This window comes from Sinohyriopsis cumingii, chromosome 5 (assembly GCF_028554795.1).
Source record: "Sinohyriopsis cumingii isolate HCF-2022 chromosome 5, ASM2855479v2, whole genome shotgun sequence".
Taxonomy (NCBI): domain Eukaryota; kingdom Metazoa; phylum Mollusca; class Bivalvia; order Unionida; family Unionidae; genus Sinohyriopsis; species Sinohyriopsis cumingii.
The window spans coordinates 95,323,991-95,346,965 of record NC_142965.1 but is presented as its reverse complement, the minus strand read 5'-3'; the positions used below and the strand labels follow the sequence as shown (position 1 = coordinate 95,346,965).

The window sequence follows — 22,975 nt, the reverse complement described above, 5'->3', positions numbered from 1 at the left end:
TCACTACTCTGGAAAACGCTGAATTATTACTTGAGTGGCGAGAAGTTTAAAAACAACGATTTCTGAAGGACGTGTAATGAATAGAAATTTGACTGAAATAAGTATAATGTAAATTGAGATCTGGCAAGGCTGTGTTGAATTGAACAATTTTTTGAAGTTTGTGAATGGTTGGATCTGTGTTGGGAAACTGTAAATTAATTATGCGGACCACTGGACCCAACGATTACACGGACCATTGGACCTAAAGATGTATACCATCATACAGATTCATATATAAAAGGAAATCATCAGAAAATGTAGAAATCTAAATACACAATCTATATGTACACCCAATAATTTATAAATGAATTTTGCTGTTAATTATATTAGGAATAATTGCCTATTTAAAATACATGAATATCATAGCTTGTTGACTTCCTGGGGAAACTGGGATTTTTCATGATTTTTCTTCATATACATGATAATGGCTATATATATATTTTATCTGAAATAAGATATAGTAATACTATATATCTTTTATATTCAACGTTTTTAGATTGTAAATGGGATGAGCATTATTAAGTATTTAAAGTATACAACTAGTATTGTTTATATGTAAGTAATATTATCAAAATTATTATTTTTTTCTTTTAAAAATAGGATGATTTTAACAATATGAATTAATTTTATGCGGAATTACAATGTCAATATATTTTTGTGTTAAGAGTTTTCATGTTAATAATACAAATGAAATTCTGAATTCATTTGTTAGTTGTCCTTCTCGCTATGAATTATTAATATTATAGAATTGTGAATCACTTTGATGGTAGTGCTCTCCCGATGAGAATCGGTTGAGTTCGAATCCCACTAGGACTGACCTTAGTCAGTCACGGTAGAACCATTACAACAGAGAGGAAAAGTATATAATAGTAGAAAGTGCTCTGTATAATTTTCTTAATTGTAAAAGGATAAATTTTCAGATAAAGTACAACAGTTATACATATTTTTTTTTTTTTTTACTGAAATATTAACAATACACATTTTCAATCTGTATGTTATTTGTAAACACGTATGATATTCTTTATGTAAACAAAATTGTGAGACTGCAGCTGCACTGGAAAATTAAAGTAATTTTCTTTAATTTACATGTAGTATACTATCCATTCTCACCAATTGGTGACAAATTTCTAAAGGTTGGGAGTAATGCTATGCCAGTCTCACAATTTTATCTATTTTATGTGTGAAGTACAATTATTCAAAATGTTGCGTACATGTACCTTGTTTCCAATGATTACGTTGTCATAAGACGGTCCCGTTGAAAGCACATGTCAGCGTTGAATGACATCGACCGACACTCATTTCATCCATTCAAATGATTCTTCCAACTCTTCATTACGTTTCGAGTAACTTTTAGATACTTACGTATTACTAGATAACAATATTGTATGTTGCCTTACTTGTTTACAGCGTATTTTAATCAAATATCAAATATTGACTCCCAGAACTTATTCCACTAAGTTTGTAAGTGTGCCATTGTTCTCAGCATTCTATGCTGCTGTGCGCGAGGTAGTAGCGTTTTTGTTTCTAACCGGAATCGGAGACGTTCGAGTGTCCCCGTTGTTTATGTTTGTGTAAACATCCGAGGTTCTCCAAGGGTATATATAATAGAAATAAGGCCCCAGTCATTGCAGAAGTGAGACTGACAACATTGCAGAGGAGAGACTGACAGCATTGAAGTCAGAATTGTCTGTCTCCTTTCGGCCCAAAAATTTCAAAATTCTAAATCCAAATTTGTATTAGTCATGTCAAATTTATTGAGGTAAAAACCATCTCTAAAAGTGTTATACTATTACAATACCAAAATTTGGATTTGTCCGAATTCTGATTTGTACAAAACTCGGACTTGTCCAGATTTTAAGTTATCCGAATTTCGGATTGTCCAAAATTCGGATTTGCCCAGATTTTGATTTATACATATGTCTGATATGTCTAAAATTTCGGACTTGCCCAGTTTTCATTTTTTTTTATCATAGATTAATAGGATAAATAGAAATAGGATAAATAGGATTAGTACAATTCACCACCAATACAATTATACTTTGATGATATAAAAATCTTCATTATATCAAATTTAGTTTATAAAAAAACAGTTATGCTAAAATCTTTGTTTCTTGATGTATACATGAAAACTTGTGTATTAAGAATAATCTTGTTTGGCTTATATTGTATAGAAAATGTATGGTCGTGAAGTAAAACTCTTACTGTGTATGTCAATGTAATTGTGATCTTGTGAGTATTAGAAAAATGATCTAAGGGATCACAATAGAAAGTGAAACATAATTTATTCTGTATTTATTTACAACATAAATAGCACACATTTATTCGTTCTTCTCTATAATCTCCTATATCATTCTAGCCTTGTATTGTACAGAAATATCAATACAAACACCACAATCAAAATGCTACATTTCTTTCACCTCAAACCAGTACCAGGCGAACCGAGAATATGTTATGACTGAAAAACCTATATTGAACAGTCGTAATAATATATATATATATATATATATATATATATATATATATATATATATATATATATATATATATATATATATATATATATAATATACACACATACACATATGTATCCGCATAAACACAAAAGCACGGCAAGGAGCTCACACGTTATATATATATATATATATATATATATATATATATATATATATAGTGAGAGAGAGAGAGACAGACAGACAAACAGAGAGAACTATATAGATGGTTATATCACTTCGTTATACACATTTCTTACACAAAGGGTATCTTTCACGTCCTAGTCTGGCTTTTCTAGTCTTATTATCAATGTTACAGACACAACCTATTTGTGTTCACGCATGTGGAACACTTCAGTTTTATTCAAGTCAGGACATTTACGAATTGTATGCAACAAAGAGGACAGTTAGGTAAGTCATGATCTGGTAACATCGTAACTCTTTTCTTGACTGCCAGATGTAACTCCATCACCCACTTCATCATCATGATCATCTTCAATGCTATTAGAATTATATCCTCGCCTCGCTTTTTAAATCCGTTCATTTTGTCCGTCTGTATGTATGTATTTATGTTCGAAGTAAGCTGTATGTATGTAGGGTATTTATATCCGTGTGTATGTATGTATCTATGTATGTATGTATGTATGTATGTATGTATGTAGTGTATTCATGTGTATGTATGTATGTATCTCTCTCTCTCTCTCTCTCTCTCTATATATATATATATATATATATATATATATATATATATATATATATATGGGGGTTGTGTGGGTGTCATCATATTTAAGCACATTTCATAATATCACTAGCCTAGACCCACAATTTCAAAGCATGTCATTAGCTAAAGGAAACAATGACGCTTTACCAAAAAAAAAATTAGCCAAATTGTATCTGTATGAAAGAGACCCATAATAGAGAGAAACACGCAGACACCAACAAATGCTGCAATGAAATTTTGGAGTTCGAGGCAACCACGCCTACTAGAAAGTGGAATTAGGCCTGATCGACTTGTTTAGAAGAAAGGAAAATTAAGTCCTTAACATTCGAAATGTAATCATCTTAATATAAACCTTATATGTGAATCGTAAAATTAATTTTACATCCAGCTGTTGCTAACTATTTTCCAGAATTGTATCTGGTGCGCTGTCAATTGATATTGCTGGGTAATTTATTCGGATTGAAAAAATCTCCTTCTCTTTTCATATCAAAGCTATTTAAAATTTATTAGAGTCATACACCAAATTCATTCATGTACTACTGACCCAGACCTTCCCATTATACCCATGACTAAACAGCAATAATGTTCAAGTTTCGAAGAACTATTACAATAGATTATTTATTATTTTAAAGAAATAAAATATCAGCAAAACGTTTAATATATGGACTGGTTTCTGTCGTAACAATCTATAGCTGAAATGACACCTTGTACAAAGACCCTGTTTGGCAATATATTTTCCATGAAATCTGTAATAATTATTACTGTTTGGACCTGCTTTACGTTTGAGATGAATGAACGGAAAACACAATAATACACCATAGTTGTCACAGAATTAGGCAAAAAAATACCTTGGTTTTGCCTTAGAACTATTTGACTATTTTTCGTTGTAGATACGTACAACGTTATCTAGGGTGAATAAGTGTTTTTTCCAGGTAAGCGACTGTATTAACATGTACCTCGCCGTAAATTACTTGCGACGAGGGACATTAATAACATTATATGCACGGGTATTTCGCCTTCACTATTGCTCACTTGCCTATGGATTTAAGTAAGATCAATTTCTAAATCGACACTGGTCGTTTGGATCACGTCAAGGAGTGTACGCTCTCCATTGTTCTCCAGCCATAGCGGTAAGTGTTAAATTTATATTTCATTTGATATGCGAAGCTTATTCGGTTTGTAATGTCTTATCACGTAATAATGCATTTATTACAAGGCATATTTGAACTTTGAATTACAAGTCACTATAAGAAGTTAATGTATTAGCACATATACAGAGATTTTACAGAAAGCATTATTATGACCAGTTTGGTTCTATTGTAGCTGATTGTGAATGTGACTGTGACTATAACTAGAGCTGACTAGATTTGACTAGAGATGTCTAGAGCTATCTGAAGCTGTTTAGAGCTGTCTGGAGTTTCTAGAGTATTTAAGGCTGCGTGCTGTCGATACGTATGTATGTACGTATGTCTGAGCCACGGACGTAGACGTAGCTAATTAGCGGGTGCTGTATGCTGTCTATACGTGTGTATATGTATGATTGTACATGTGGTGGATCCATGAAGGGTGCGAGCGGCCGATAAGAGTGTGGGCCAACCCAAGGAATCGTGCGACTGTACAAGGGGTCTAGAAGCATATGTTTGGTTCATTTGTTGTTCCTATTGGGCGCATTTTTTATGTTGATAAGAAAATTTTGAATCTTAGTTGTGTTCATAAGATTATTTTGAATCTTAGTTGTGTTCATAAGATAATTTTTAATCTTAGTTGTGTTACAAGAGATTATGTGAATCTCTCTCATAGTTTACGACACTATTTTGAAACATTTGAATATCATATGATTATTGTGAATCTTAATCGGAGTCCATACTTGAGATTATGTGAATCTATCTTGCAGTGTAATATACTGTTTGAAAACGTATCTGTAGTCCATGAGGTTCTTGGATCTGTATGTCATATTGAGTTCACATATTTGGTTTATTTTCAATGTGTGAATGTTGTGTAGAGTGATTGGGTCAATCGTATGTTGAGAGCGTGAGAGAATCATTGTGTTTATACACCATATATTTTTCTTTATTAATTCATTTCATAAATTTCCATCTTTCTCACATTATGTTTGTCTTATTCATTTAGTCCAAAAGCCCACTCGGTTTCTATTCTGCGACAATAGTATAGCAAAACCTTGACGAACCTTATAGTTCTGAGAAGCGATTTCCTCAAAGGACAACTTTATCTTTTCATTAACCGTGCAATAAAAATTTATGAAAAAGTATTATTATGCCTCGTCAAGCGAACCACAATAACCACATATGTTGCTACTAATATTCAGCTGCAAATACTGTTTCTGAATACAGAAACTTTTCCTAGTTCTAAGATATTCTAGTATAAGGCACACAAAGCAAAATATCCAAACGACCGCTTAGTGTAAACGATAAATGTTACCTAAATTATAAATTCAAATTTCTTGCAAGTCATAAAAATTAATACAAATTATCTACTGAAAAAAAGCTTATATAACCATATTTGTTCCATGAAACTCCAAAACGCTTTTATACACAACATCTAACATGATGTATTATGACTGTATGTACTGTTGTAAACTGCACAACAAAATAAAAACTACAAAACCATGATTCATGAGACATATTTTCCCTATTCGAAAATGCACTGTTAAACGGTTCAACTAGATCAAAGAAAATTGAATGCAATGTATACAGACTATGGCTCACAGTTAACATAACATATTCGGCATTCAATTCAGCTCTAAGCAACAAACCTTTTCCCTGACCCAATACTGTTCAAGTCTTAAAAATGATTTCAGAGTTATTAGGTATATGACGAACAACGAAAGAAGTGTTCTCTGGTTAAAAGCATTGCATACAAGAGACTGACAGCACTGAAGTCAGAATCATCTGTCTCCTTTCGGCCCAAAATTTCAAAATTCTAAATCCAAATTTGTATCAGTCATCACAAATTTATTGAGGTAAAAGCCATCGCTGGAAGTGATAACTATTACAATACCCAAATTCGGATTTGTCCTGATTTTGATTTGTACAAAACTCGGACTTATCCAGATTTTAAGTTACCCGAATGTCAGATTTGTCCAAAATTCGGTTTTGCCCAGATTTTGAATTGTACAAATATCGGATGTGTCTAAAATTTCGGAATTGCCCAGTTTTCATTTGAAGGTTTCATTTTATAGAGTTTCTATGAATAGGATTAGTACAATTCACCACCAATACAATTATACTTTGATGTTATAAAAAACTTCATTATATCAAATTGAGTCCATAAAAAAAGCATTTATGCTAACATTGTTGTTTCTTCATGTATACATGACAACTTGTGCATGAAAAATAATCTTGTTTGGCTTTTATTGTATAGAAAATGTATGGTCGTGAAGTAAAGCTGTTATTATGTATGTCAATGTAATTGTCATCTTTGAGTATTAGAAAAAGGAAATGAGGGAACACAATAAAAAGTAAAACATGATTTATTCTGCATTATTTAAAACATAAATAGCACACATTTCTTCGTTCGTCTCTATCCTCTTCAAGTCATGCCTTTTTATTGTGCAGAATTATCAATACAAGCACACAATCAAAACGCTATGTTCATTTCACCTCATGCCAGTACCAGACGAACCCAGAATATGTTATGACTGAAGGAACTCTATATGTGTTTATAATATATATATATATATATATATATATATATATATATATATATATATATATATATATAATCAAAAGATACACAAAGACACGGGTAGATCCACATAAACACGCCAACACGGAAAGGAACTCACACTTGCACATACTCATACACACACACATATCTATATTTAAAACTAGAGAGAGAGACAGACAGACAGAACTATATATCTGCTCATTTCACTTCGTTGTACGCTTTGCTTACAAAACGGGTATCTTTAACTTCCTAGTCTGGCTTTCCTAGTCTTATATTCAATGTCACAGGTACAACATGTTTGTGTTAGCGACTTCACTCATGTGGAACACTTCAGTTTTATTCAAGTCAGGACATTTACGAATTGTATGCAACAAAGAGGACAGTTAGGTAAGTCATGATCTGGTAATATGGTAACTCTTTTCTTCACTGCCAGATGTACCTCCATCACCCACTTCATCATCATTATCAGCTTCAATGCTATTATAATTATATCCTCGCCTCGCTTTTTCAATCCGTTCATTGTGTCCATCTGTATGTATGTATTTATGTTCGAAGGAAGGTGTATTTATGTAGGGTATTTATATCCGTATGTCTGTATGTCTGTCTGCCTGTCTGTAGGCATGTACGAATATCTTTTCATGTGTCTGAAGGTATGTATGTATGCATATGTATTTGTGTCCATGTGGGGGTGTGGCTATGTATGGATGTGTATTTGTGTCCATGTGGGGGTGTGGCTATGTATGGATGTGTATTTGTGTCCATGTGGGGGTGTGGCTATGTATGGATGTGTATTTGTGTCCATGTGGGGGTGTGGCTATGTATGGATGTGTATTTGTGTCCATGTGGGGGTGTTGTTCTGTATGGATGTGAGTGTATTGGAAGGAAGCTGTATGAATGTTGGGTATTTGTATCCATGTGTATGTATGTATGTTATCTATGTGTAGTCTTAGGAAGGTGTATGCATGCAAGGTCTTTGTATCCTTGTCTATGTAGGTATGTATGTATGTGTTTTCGAAGGAAGGTGTATGCATGTAGGATATTTGTATCCATGTGTACGTAAGTATGTGTGGATGTAAATTAACACCGTATTTTCGCATAGAGTAAATATCAAGGCATGTTTTCATACATGGGTCCAAGGAAGAAAGTTTCAAACCATTTATATAGAATTGTAGAATATGAAAATACGCTAGGTTTAATATGTGTATTTAACTTATCTTTGTAGTTTTTCTTTTCTCTCTCTCTCTCTCTCTCTCTCTCTCTCTCTCTCTCAAACATCTGACAGAGATATACTAGTTGTTATATACTAGTAATAGCTTATGTAGTAATTTTCATTCTGGGTTTTAATTTATATTAAATGATAAATTGCTACTATTTTTGCGCCCAAACCCAGGAAAGAGAGATCCATAAATTAACGTTTAAACCATTTCTTAACGATATTGTTTGACTCGAACATTTACAAAAATCTATAATACTTTTATGTTTATGTAGAGACGTTAACACATTGGGAGCATGCTCGTTGTGTCAAGAAACCACACTCACTCATTATATTCTTATGATTAGTTATCAAAATATTTTGAGTTATAAAGGTTTGTGTCTATGGTGATATTTGGGCATTTTATCAGCAGTAAACATGACACCTCAGCAAAGTCGCAGCAATTCAGGTTTATAAGTTTTACATGAATTATTACTTTAGATTGATTTGTATTATCCTTTCGCCGTTATGTGATGATGAAATAATAGACGTAACATGAAAGTAGACAATGTGAACCATTGTACGTCATTATTGGACATTTCCGAAGGCTTTGTCGGTTAACGTTGAAAGATCTAAGACTAAAAAATAATCTAACGAAGACACACTGAGGTGATATTTTAGATACATTACGACGAAATCTAAAGGTATATCTTATAATTGTAGTTAGTACTCTCAATGATTAACCCACAATGAGTTTCTTCGACACAGTCTGTTAATTATAATTTGATCTCGCGCGTCCGTGGAAACTAAATTAAGTCATTACCGTAAATTCGTTGACACGTCAGGCGAGACGCTGAACATGTTTGCTATTTAATCATGGGTAAAATGGAAAGGTCTGGGTCAGTAGTACATGAATGAATTTGGTGTATGACTCTAAAAATTTTAAATAGCTTTCATATCAAAAGAGAAGGAGGTTTTTTCAATCCGAATAAATTACCCAGCAATATCAATTGACAGCGCACCAGGTACAATTCTGGAAAATAGTTAACAACAGCTGGATGTAAAATTAATTTTACGAATCACATATAAGGTTTATATTAAGATGATTACATTTCGAATGTTAAGGACTTGATTTTCCTTTCTTCTAAACAAGTCGATCAGGCCTAATTCCACTTTCTAGTAGGCGTGGTTGCCAAAATTTCATTGCAGCATTTGTTGGTGTCTGCGTGTATCTCTCCATTACGGATTTCTTTCATACAGATACTATTTTGCGAATTTCTTTTTGGTGAAGCGTCATTGTTTCCTTTAGCTAATGACATGCTTTGAAATTGTGGGTCTAGGCTAGTGATATTATGAAATGCACTTAAATATGATGCCACCCACCCACCCACCCACAAACCCCACGATATATATATATATATATATATATATATATATAGAGAGAGAGAGAGAGAGAGAGAGAGAGAGAGAGAGAGAGAGATATGAAGTTCATAGGATAATGCCAACATGTTGTTTCGACCGCTTCCAACTATGTAGTTGTGCATGGACAAATATTACACTTCCTTTAAGCATCCTAACTTGAATACAATGTATACAGACTACGGCTCACATTTAACATAATATATTCGGCATCCAATTCAGCTCTAAGCAAAAAAACCTTTTCCGTTACCCAGTACTTTTGAGGACTTAAACTGATTTCAACGTTGTTAGGTATATGACGAACAACGAAAAAGGTGTTCACGGGTTAAGAGCACAACAGAGCTATCCCACTTGACAACCAATGAAACGTTTGTATACACTGTTTGGGGAAAATAATATGACGTTTTATGCTTTAAACAAGTCCTTTATTCGTATTGAGAGCTTAAAATGTCCAGGTATATTGCCAATTTCAGTGTATGTTGATGTGTTTGCCAGAAAAGATTATGTTGTGGTACAAATAGTTTTCGTTATGCATTACAGGATGATAATTACTTGTAAAATCAAACTAGCAATTTAACCCCAGACTGCAACATCTGTAAATCAATGGCTGCTACACAGAAACAACTGATAATTCAAACTATCATAACGAAATGCATCGCAAGTTCCTGGCTGGAGACAGCTGTTTTCGCTTTAAAAAGGAAACACTATGCCAGATTAGAATGTTGAAGTGACTGAGTTTCCTAAAATGAGTTTTCATTCCTAAATGTCAAGCTTGACCTTGTTGCTAGAGAATGTACTACCCACTCCAAGACGTCTTGATTTGGCTTAAAAGGCAGCACAGTTTTGCTGCGATTAAACCTTCTTTAAAGTTTTCGCGATTAAAGGGATGAATGATTTCACTAATGCAGACATGCGTTAAACGATAAAACAATTGTTGGATAATAGCACTTCTGATATGAGTCTGCCATGTTACAATTGAAACTTACTTCCTCAAATATTCAACACGTAGAAGGAAATTAATATCTGCCTAACCATGCGACTAAATAAAGTTTCACAAAAAAAAAATAATTGCGGGCCGGATGAATACAGGTAAGAAAGTCTAAATTTATCCATTTAGTTTTTTTTTCTTTCAATTGTTATATATATATATATATATATATATATATATATATATATATATATATATATATATCCATTTATATATCAATCTAGTTGTGAATGCATATGTGTTACTTATGTCTGTGCTGGTATGTATGTATATGCATGTACGTATGAATGAATGTATATATGTACTAATGAAATGTTTGTCTATTTTGCACAGCTTGAATTAAAACTGTCGACCATGCCTTCAGATACTGGTCATGCCACGGAATCGTTTTCAACTACTTCTGATTATTTAGAACTTCAACGTGGAAAAGATGTAAGTCGCTATTGTTTGTCGTATACAAAAATGGATAGACTTAACAATGTCTGTAAGAAATGAAGGCATAAACTACATTTAAGGTTCTTGCAAACACGTACACAAATACACACACATTTTGTACCTATGTATAATTGAGCTATCATGAAATTACGTTAAATTTCCAATGTGATTCACTCGTAGCGTAGACAAAAATATAAATAATGCAAAGTGTACAAGTTCTGAACTGTCACACACATAGATATATATATATATATATATATATATATATATATATATATATATATATATATATATATATATATATATATATATATATGCATTTTTCTGTAGGAGTTCAACTCATACAAGAACTCTGGCGCAGAGCTCAGTGTATCTGAGGTAAGAAACATAAGATGCAACATGGGTAACAAGTGCGCACTTATAATGTAGCCCTCCGGTCAGTGTATACGTACTGCAATATTTCACAAGTCTTTAATGTCTGTCAATCAATTTCTTCAGATAAAGAAATAACTTCCGCAAATATACCAAAGCCTTTATTTATCTAAGGCGCGTTCTGAATTTTATTCCGTTTATGAAATATTTAAATCACAGTTTCTCACATGGTATAATTTTGTAACGTTTATCAAAGTTTATCATGTGCCATATGTTCTCTTTATACCTATATTTCATTTAAATAAAATATATTTTAGTTATGCTGAGACTTTATTATTTGATAAAATATCTGCAAATATCACTACTCTGTCACATGTCGCTTTCCATATCTTTCGTATCCCTCAACGTTAATTATCTTTTCCTTAAATAGTATTAATATTGAAACTAGTTATCGTACTTTAGAGATCAAATGTTACTTTTATTTCGGAAATATTTTGCAAAACTGTATTCAAATTTTAATGCGTCGACACATTTGCAACAAACAAATTATGATTTGATGATTGAAATAGGGCAAACTCAGTCATATTTTGTTATTATTGTTTCTTCATATAGCGAAATACAGGATATGCAGACCATAACGATATAGCTCTAAATGTACGTAAGTAAAAACTACGTGATCATGTAACTAAAAGCAGGGAAAACTTTATTCCAGAACTGATATATAAGGATGCAACACACAATAATAATAATAATAATAATAAGAAGAAGAAGAAGAAGAAGAAGAAGAAGAAGAAGAATTGTTGAAAACAATGATGATGGTTATGCTAGTATGATGATGACGATGATACTGTACGTTTGCCTAACAAGAAGACAATAATGATGTAACTAAACATATTATATCAAGGGATACACAATACTCGTGCATAAATATATTTACTATATGTTGTGCCATTCTTATATTATCAGCTGAAGAGCAAACTTTTATATTATTAACGTATCCAATTCTTAAGCTTTAATGGTTTAGAGAAAACCTATCAACCATGATATTCTAATCATCACTAAATGTAAAACAGATATGTGGTCTGCTTTTAATTGAAATTCCCTTTCGAAAACATCGTATCTTTTCCAGGAGAATCAGCCTTACGACAACAATGAACAGCCGGTATGTATTTTGTGTAACAATTAAAGTCATCGTAAAATATAATCATTCTATATAATATTAAGAGTACATTATTATATATTTCATAACTAAAATTAACATATACATATTTCCGGTAAAAATATGAGCTGAAACAGTTATATGAAAACTGGATCCACAACATATACATCATTGTTCATTAAATAGTTCTATCCGATAAAGGAAAGGTAATTACTTAGTATCAAAAATTACATATCTATTTATACATATTTATTTACAGATGGGCCCAGAAGAACCACATAGGACAAAAAGTCAATGTCGGCTATGCAACTGTGTGATATCAATGCTATTAGTAATTGTGATGGTCGGATGTGCAATAGTCCCCTGCATATTTTTATGTAAATAAACATTTTGTTCCGTATGTTTCAAAAACGAAATTTAATATTATCAATGAATGCTAACATCTTTTACGCAAAGTCCTTTTATTCGGACTTTCTATACGAATCAGATGTGTAATTCGACAGTCGTTTAATAGCAACAGAGAATTCAACATTGTTCTCTCGCAGAAAATGCGCATACACGGAAGCTCTGTAACGTATCATATAAATATAATTTTCTTTACATTAAATATAGCTTATCTTTTCATAAGAATCGCTAAAACCATGTTAGACAATAACAGTTTAGAAAGCAATTCAGAATTGTGCTGATGTTAATCAGGTATCAAGCCAAAGCACACGTCTATTGCAAGATGCGAATCTAGCTAAGTGAGTTCTCAACACATAACATTTCTTAGCACTGGTTCTTCGATGAAAACCACCAAGATCTCCTATTATTACTTTTGTACGAATAATACGAACAGGAACAAAATACATTTATGGCAAATGCTATAAAACAACTAAAGTGGTTTTCAAATATTAATTGCATACCATAGCCAGCTACAATTAATTTAGAAATGGATTCTAGATCCGAATCAGATAAACACACTCAAAAAGATAGAAATTGATCTACTAAAACGAATGCTTGTGTTACAAATTGAACCGATGTAATGTTTTCGCAGTATGCAAGTTGCCTGGACTGAAATGCATCATTCCGCCAATTTCACCGCCACCACCAGGTTTATATATATATATATATATATATATATATATATATATATATATATATATATATACAGAGAGAGAGAGAGAGAGACGTTAAGTACCTCCTAATTTATTTTTAAAATTCAGCTGTACACACTGGTGTAGGTAATTAGGCTCATATATATATATTCATATGGATTAATGTAAATATGTGTAGTTTTCTTGAAATACAAAAAATACTCATTTGCTATTTAGTGTCATTTATTATTATTGTTATTATTATCATTATTATTATTATTATTATTATTATTATATGTCTTACAATCGTATCGTAAATGTCAGCAAAACACAGAATCATTATTTACCTATGATCTTCATATTGGAGAGTAGACTTTCATTGAGTTTTCACAAATTATTGCAAACCATATATTTAAGTAAAAAATAAATTTCGTGACATTGAATCTGATTATTTGATATTGTTAAAATAATTGAAGCTTTCTTATCATTGAGAAAACATGTTTTGTATTGTGTTCATTTAAACGAACTACACACATGTACATTGATTTCAAATTACAACTTGAATGTTCTTTGTCAGTACCATAAATTGTGACGACACAAAAATTAGAAATGCTTAAAGCTGGGTTTGTATTGTCGTATAATGGAAAACATATTTCGGTACAAAATATCCAGAGATGCCATAAGAATGTGTGCAGTGGAAAAATCAAATATTTTTTGAGTATTATGTTTTCTTTCAGGATGTATTGTTTTGAGGGGAGCAACATGTTATTTCCAGTACCGACTAGCTCTAAGAAACACAACGGAAATTCGCCTTATAAAACAGACATTGACAGAAACGGTGACTCTTTTAACGTCACCGGTCTTACTAATTTCAGTGATGAAATCAAATTTAATCACACGAACAAAATGACCTTCAATGTTTCTGTTGAAGATGCAGAGATTGAAGTTTCTGTTCACATTTCGGACACTCAGTGTAACCAACAGGGAAATTACAGTATTCTTGCTATTTCCGATGAAAACGGTTTTGAAGAATCCTTCTTCAGTGTTAACGTTATAGGTAAGACTACAAAATTATGTTATTCTCTTATGAAATCTCCATTCATATTTGGTTATCGTAAAACTGTCCAAAAGTGTCTTGAACGCTGAACGTCACGGGTACTGTAGATTTGAGCCGTTCAGTGCCGACACTAATTTTGTTGTCACTTCGGTATTGGCATTTTCCTTGATGTATCTCTCGCCTTCCCTAATTTACCCTGCACTTTAACCGACACACTGTAAACTTAAATGTAATGTATAGGATATTCTAAGGACATTACAGAATATTCAGTTTTCAAGTATACACTTTTCTTCTTATCGTTGTTTTAATCTTAAAATATAATGTCAGCAATTAACGTTAACAAAACACTATTTATGAATAGTGAATATAGAAAGACAGGAACTCAAAAAGAAAAGTATGAATCAATATAACCTATGTAAGTTAGGAAAAGTAAGGTTAGCTAAACAAGTAGATTTCTCTATCGCATGAGTGTGAACAGAATGTAGATTTAGTAAGGAGATCAAAGACACACACACACACAGACATATATATATATATATATATATATATATATATATATATAGAGAGAGAGAGAGAGAGAGAGAGAGAGAGAGAGAGAGAGAGAGAAATGCATGGAAAGTTTTCAGACATTTAACAGTGTAATGCTTAAGTAAAGGACCTTAACCTGAAAACTTAACATCCAATTCGAGTTTCCAAAGTCCCTGTGCGTAGGTTAAAGTTGAAAGTTTGTGTATCCATATGGTTTGTACAAAATATCACAAATCTAATATAACTCATAGGTTACCAAAGAAGACCTAGACATCTTCTATTTCTCAAGATGTGTATTTTAAAAGTTCATATACCATGTCATGTCTGTGCTAGAAATGCGAGACTGTCCATTCAGTTATCTACAAGTAAATGATTGAATGTCAGTGTATCGTTTGACACATGATCGTAGAAATTGCAACAAACGGTGTTCATAAATGAACTGCGGAGAGCTGGCATAGCGCAATGCTCGCCAAACATAACTCATTACAAACAGAATACATCTCCGTTTGGCTCTCAAAAGTGTCTGTGCTTGAAAACCCGAGCTTGCCCGAACCGACTTTGCGCTTGTTCTGGGTAGTCGGGCAAGTGGATATATATAGGAATGTCAAATCCACTCTTATCCAGAAATAGTAGTTTGAAAGTGTGTGTGTGTGTGTGTGTGTGTGTGTGTGTGTGTGTGTTATTCAAATTCGTAACGTAGCTTTAACAATTTTCCAGTCATATCTCTATGATGTATGTAGTGTGGTAGTTTATAGTAATGTCTAGCACTGGGGCATCATGTCGCAGAAATGTAGCATGATGTCCCACCCAGGCACATTATCCTGACATCAGGCCGACCAGTCCTAACACTAACATCTTAATGTTGAGCACCTAGCGAGGCAGCTGTTAGTACTATTTTAGAAGTATTTGGTATGATTGGGCCGGAGTTTGAACCAGCGACCTCCCGCTCTAACCACTAGGCCACCGGAGCGGTCAGTTTGAAAGTTCATTGTATGCCAGTATCAGAAGAAGAAAAGCACCAATACTTCATAAATGATTTCGGCACAGATATTAGTACGAATATAGTGAAAATAAAAAACTAAGTAATTTTCTCATACGGGAAAATGAACATAAGTGCCTTAAAACAAGTGATTATATCTTTAATACAAATATAAATAATCCAAATTTAATAGCAAAAAGGGCAAACTATTATCGATCACAAGAATGGTTTTGACAACATAATCATCATGTAATTAATTGTCATTTCAGCTCAGTGTCCATGCCAATTAGACTTAAATATCACCTCAACAGGTGAAATATTTTGTTCCTTTCCAAATGCGGAAAATACGTCTATAGTCATTCAGAAAGTATCCGGTGACATGCAGATATTCCTTGTGAAGGGGAGTGAAATCATTCGCCCTATCGACCTGCAGACACCATATGGATTCTCAGCTACATGGTCGAAGTATGGTACTCTCAACATTAAGTTAGTGCTTGGGCATATAAACTGTTCACATGAGGGCAACTACAATATCACCGTTACAATGAATGGCACATCAACAGTATATGATGTGTACCTGCATGTCATAGGTAAATTCAAATGTATACATACTATTAAGTTCATAGGCTTTCTGTCTGCATTCGAGCCGAAATATTTTCATGTCAAGTTAATATATCTATCTATCTATCTATCTATCTATCTATCTATCTATCTATCTGTCTGTCTGTCTGTCTATCTATCTATCTATATATCTAGTGGGTGGTTGTTTGATGCAGAAGCGTGGATTTATATGTGTGTTTGACGGTCTCTCTGTTTCTGCCTGTGTATGCGTAAGCGCGTGTGTATTTGTGTAGACGTGTAATTATTTGACAACTAGAGGAAGATTTGATGACAGAGAGAGGCATATAGTTAATTAGTATGTCAGTCCTAAAGCAGAGATTATGCTATTTGAGTCAGGTATTACATTAACATTCACAAGTATTTTTTCTGTTTTGACTGGAATCAGTTCTGCTATATTTTGAAGAAAACAATTGATGAAATTTGAGCATTTTTTTAAAAAACGAATTTCGTTTTAACCTATATATTTTAATGCTTCTTTTGTCAATTTGAATTGTTTTGAATTTATTCCCTCACCTTGCTATATACCAGATATTTGATCATTGAACTACAAAGCGTTTTTATCTATGGGTGTATAACAGATCATCCACAGACACCCGTGATAGCGGTTGAAAGTGCTGGCATTATTGAGAATAAAGGTGGTCAAATATCGTGCAAGGCAATGACAGGATGTAGTAAGGAGGCAAAATTCGAATTCGAGTTATCCGGGTCTGGTAATGATATATGGGATATATGGAAAGAAACTACTCTACCTTCTTCCATACTCACTAACCTTGGATGGGAAAGCCAGTGTCTTACAACTATAAGTAAAGATCAAGTAACAAATTTCGACAAAAGGAAATTTCGATGCAGCTACATGGCAAACAGAGACATATATATTTCACCTGCACTCTGCATTGGGATAATTCCAGGTAATTTGTTACTAACGGTATTTTCATCGAGGTCAAATGCGATATCATTCTGCATCAGTTTTATATTATTTATCTATTCAATCACGCATATATATCAACCACTATGAAGTTTAACGATCGTTAGCCAAATTATCATAATTATAAATGGCCCCTTACATGAAAAGGAATTCATAATCATGACATGTAAAATCAGCGTGCTCTTTGGTCCAGAAAAGGTAAGTTTGATCATTGATCACATTTGTAATCGTATAAGTAAGTTCCACAAATAAACATTTCAAATATAAAAAGACCGTAATAATATCTGTTTTAGCTTAAGTTGTCCAAATTTCTTTATTTGTTAACATATAATTATTTCGTTTCAGCCAATTTCTGCCAGAATAAAGTTGGACTATGCAACTATCCGCATCCATATTTATGCAACAAGTACATAACTTGTACCAGTGCTACGAATCCATTGGAACGACCGTGTCATAGACCAAATGAACCAGAAATATATTTTGTAACTTCCGCGGACTGTCAAGGAGGTTGTGTCTGGCCATGGGAAGCTAATTGTACTTTCAAGAATTACTGCGATTGATCAGCACTTATGACGTGTCTCGAGTAATGACAATCAGATGAAACCATAAATTTGGTATTAGGAGCAGTATCTTTCACAAATCTGTATTTGCCTCTTGAATATTAGAAATAGGTTTTACGTTCCAAATAATGTTCGATTAATACAATACTTTTTCTTTGAAGCTATGCTTTCTTTGTCCATAATTAGGTTAACATTTATTTTTTGAGGAATTTCAAAAGACCTATCATCAAAAAACCATGTAAATCTTCCCATTTTATTTACAATAGGAAATCACTTGAACTTATAGCAAAAATGAGTAAAACACACAAGTGTGTATTTCCTGATAAAACAAATCAATCGAATATGAAAACATTATTTCAAAATCATACCTCAGCTGTTGTAGATTAATTTCGGACAGAGCCCTAAACACCATTATATTTAGTGCCATTGTCTTTTGTCTTCACTTAAACTATTTTTGACTACCGTTGTGTAAGTAACTAAACAGATTTTCCTTGGTAATGTTGAGGCTCAACATGCAATCAAACATTTTACATTTCGTTTCTTTTAAAATAATATCGTCTTTCATCGAATAATCGCTTAAAAGTAATTGATACATCGTGTCCGTTGACAGACCGGTAAATTAGAAAATCAAAAATTCGTTCAGAAAATTTAAGATTATTTTGGATTTAATTCATAACACTGTATCTTCCTTTTCAATTTTAATTTGCTAAGTTTTACAAAACTTTTCGGGTTTGTTTCTTTCTGTTAGTGTGTCACACATGAGTCGTAGCAAAACATTGGGTGTAACTTGTATACATATTTCGTTAACTTCTTCCTTGCTGTAGCGATAGTTTTGGACCTTCAAATCCTATATTTTAAGAAAAATTAACAAACACTGTCCGTTGTGAGAGAGTAAAGAATTACGTTTTTATCTTGCACAAACACTCCACGTACGAATGCATTCCGTTTTGGTACTTTCCAACTTTTAAAGAAAATATCACGATCAATTTTTGGTGAAGGGCAAATCAAATGCTCTACAGAAACTGAAAACAAATTCGTTTATAGAATCCATTAAGGTCCTAATCAAGGTTGGGTTTTGAACTCAAAGCCAATCAAACTTCTATTTATAACTTACAAACAAGACAAAAATCAGGTACGCACTAAAACTATCCAGAGTTATATCCTTAATCATGGATAAAGGTCATACTCTCTAAACAAAGTATATATATATATATATATATATATATATATATATATATATATATATATATATATATATATACATGCGTGTGTGTGTGTGTGTGTGTGTGTGCGTTTGACTTTGACAAGAATGTATCGAAAGTATCAAGATAAAATGAGACATTGGTGACTGCCGTTTTTAAAGCCACAAACTCACAACCTTATTAGACAACCTTACGTTTGTAGTTTTCAAGGCTGAATACAACGATTACTTCCCCTCCCCCGTGTATTTGTGCTTGCCAGAGAGTTAGAGGCTAGACAGTTCCAATGTTTCTTCATTTGTCATATAGAACCTACATAGCGTTTTTCAACATTATCTAAGAGTTGGGTCTGCAGGTATTCCTCATGGGCTATTGTACCCCAAGAAATGAATTATTCCTGAAATTTAGCATATGATAGGCCAATGACTGAATGTATGCGATATGCTTTACCAGTATATTCCATTGGTAAACATATGAATATTTCTTGCTTTGTGATCTATTCTACACACACACACACACACACACACACACACTTAAAGTCGTTTACGTATGCACCCCCTCTCTCAGCGTTATTATTTTCAATTTTACTATTCCAAAACGTGCAAACCAAAGGATATAGAATCGATTACAAACATATTTTAAAATATTGTAATGTGATATTTCTGTATCATAAAAAATATATATTTGCTATAATACGTAGTCCATCATTGCATTATTATTGTCAGTGAAATTTGCTGTAGTCAAATATCTTTTTCTGATTCTCTCTGTGGTTTATACAGACGCACACACACAAACACACAGCGACACTTGGATAAATCGGTAGTCTCCACAGAGGAATACCCCTTTATATCGCACGTCGTTAATAGTAACAGTGGCAAATCCTCGCAAAAACCAAATATAGTACACTCAATGACCTTTGTAATAACAACGTTTGTGTTTGCTTTCGTTTTCCATTTCTGTACAACACAAACTATGAATTTTTTCAGTATTGCAACAAGCATATTTCGTCGTCTCTTAAGTCATAATTGGTAAATTTGTAACATTTGTTACCCTAAAGGAAAACAAATTAAAATCCAGCTTAAAAAATACATTACCAGACATCTGAAATTCAAACCAGATTTAAGTTGAAGACTGTAAGAACTACACTTTACACAGTTCTGAGCAGCAACTACGGCATATTTTCATTCACAGTACAATGAACACAAATTTGTTAAGCAGGTATACTAACAGTGGGGTGAAATTGTTGAGAGTGTATGCTAGGAGATTATGGTAAATATTTGTAGCAATACAAATAAATGTAATTTATTCTCACATCTTCTGATTATTTCAAAATGATAACTGAATGATAGTAATGCTTTCAAATGTACCCAATAAACCAACAAAAAACAAAATTAAGCCAGACACATTAGGAGTGAATTGTTTTGGAAAGTTACTGCTATTAAAGTAATTATCTATTTTTTTATTGAACTTCCGTAAGACTGACCCAAGAGATCAAAATATTAGTTATCGCTAGACAGAACTATCCTGTGAAACCTATGGTCAAATGTATCTTTTGTTTTCGCATTTGGCTCTTATAATTAGGACATGGTGACTGACTGAGAAGTTTTAGTTAGATTGATTCTCAGTCTCTCTTTGACATATGATCTCCCATGACCCTGTCCTTTTATACTAGTTGATGTTTTATAGTTTTGTATCCAAGACTGCAATATCAGGTTGACAATAAAGTAAGTATAATAACCATGACTCCTTGAAAACATGATATAACATCAAAATGAACCATATTACTCCCAATTCCTTTGTATCTAAGCTGATATTTTGGTCATTTTATCATCAGTAAACATAACACCTCAGCAATGACGCAGCTGGTCACATTCATAATTTTTACGTGAATTTCTACTCTAGAGTGATTTGCACTAACATTTCACCGCTGTGCAATAATGAAATGAGGACAGTTAGGTAAGTCAGTATCATCATCCACGTCTCCATTTTGCATTACAGCATGTGTTGATATGTTCGTGTGTACCAGTATAACGGTTAGCTTCATACAGATCCAATTTAGGGAGTTTCTTTCAAAGAAGCGTCATAGTTTTTCCTTTAGCTAATGACATGCTTTGCAATTGTGGGTCTAGGCCAGTAATATTATGAAATATGCTTATCCATTCTGATGATTTTTTGCAACTCGTCATTATGTTTCAAGTAACGTTTAGATACTTATGTATTACTAGATGACGATATTTTATGTTGCCTTACTTGTTTACAGTGCATTTGTTAATCAAATATTACCTCCAGAACGAGTTCCGCATGGTTTATACGGGCGCCATTGTTCTCAGCATTCTATGCTGCTGAGCTCAGGTTGGTATGCGTTCCCGTTTCTAACCCGAATCGGAGAAGCTCGAATGTCCCCGTTGTTTATGTTTGTGTAAACATCCGAGGTTCTTCAAGGGTATAGAGAGTATAGATAAGGCCCCTGTCATTGCAGACGAGAGATTGATATCACTGAAGACGAGAGACTAACAGCATTAAATTCAGAACCATCTGACTCCTTTCGGACCAAAATTGTATAATCCTAAATCCAAATTTGTATCAGGCATGAAAAAATATTCAGGTAAAAACCATCTCTGAAAGTGTTATGTGTTATACCATTACAATACCAAAATTCAAATTTGTCCGGATTTCGATTTATACAAAACTCGGACTTGTAAAGATTTAAAATTATCCCTATTTCTGATTTGTCCAAAATTCAGATTTTAATTTTTACACATTTCGGATTTGTCTAAAATTTTGGAATTGCCCAGTTTTCATTTGTAGGTTATATTTTATAGAGTTTCTATAGAGTTAGTACAATTCTCCACCAATACAATATTACTTCGATATTATAATAATCTTCATTATATCAAATTTACTTTATATTTTAAAAAAAAAACAAAAAAAAAACCATTTATACTAGAATTGTTTCTTAATATATACATGTAAACTTGTGTGTTAAAAATAATCTTGTTTGGATTGTATTGTATAGAAAATGCATGGTCGTGAAGTAAAATTATTATTGTGTCTATCAATGTAATTGTGATCTTGTGAGTATTAGAAAAAGGCAATAAGAGTACAAAATAAAAAGTAAAACATATGTATTCTGTATTTATTTAGCACACCTTTACTCGTTCATCTCTATAATCTTATCTGTCATTCTTTCCTTTAATTGTATAGAAATAGGAACACAAATTCAAGATCAAAATGCTAAATTGACTTCACCTCAAGCCAGTACCAGGTGAACACGGAATATGTCATGACTGAAATAACTATCAAACACTCGCAATTATATATATAAGATACACACAAACAGATCCACCTAAACAGACCAATACGGAAAGGAACACACACACACACACACACACACACACACACACACAGACACATACATATATATATATATATATATATATATATATATATATATATATATATATATATATATATATATATATATATATATATAACGAGAGAGAGAGAGAGGGATTGAGAAAGAGAGAGA

At 32.7% G+C, this 22,975-nt stretch overlaps 1 protein-coding gene across 5 annotated transcripts; it reads left to right on the top strand.

The window, feature by feature from the left end:
• The first annotated feature begins 7,176 nt into the window (after positions 1-7,176).
• LOC149799806 (uncharacterized) lies at positions 7,177-22,570 on the top strand. Of its 5 annotated transcripts, none has more exons than XM_089959213.1 (9): positions 10,919-10,967; positions 11,955-11,996; positions 12,472-12,504; positions 12,761-12,878; positions 13,538-13,594; positions 14,315-14,634; positions 16,411-16,731; positions 17,341-17,670; positions 18,033-22,570. In XM_089959213.1, the coding sequence occupies exons 4-9, from the start codon at positions 12,796-12,798 to the stop codon at positions 18,245-18,247; spliced, it is 1,326 nt and encodes a 441-aa protein (XP_089815339.1). In that variant the 5' UTR covers positions 10,919-10,967; positions 11,955-11,996; positions 12,472-12,504; positions 12,761-12,795; the 3' UTR covers positions 18,248-22,570. The 5 variants fall into 5 exon arrangements, with proteins under 5 accessions (XP_089815342.1, XP_089815339.1, XP_089815340.1 ...); XM_089959214.1 differs by having other exon boundaries at positions 10,954-10,967; positions 11,955-12,000; XM_089959212.1 differs by lacking the exon at positions 10,919-10,967 and adding an exon at positions 11,301-11,348.
• The last annotated feature ends 405 nt before the right edge of the window (positions 22,571-22,975 follow it).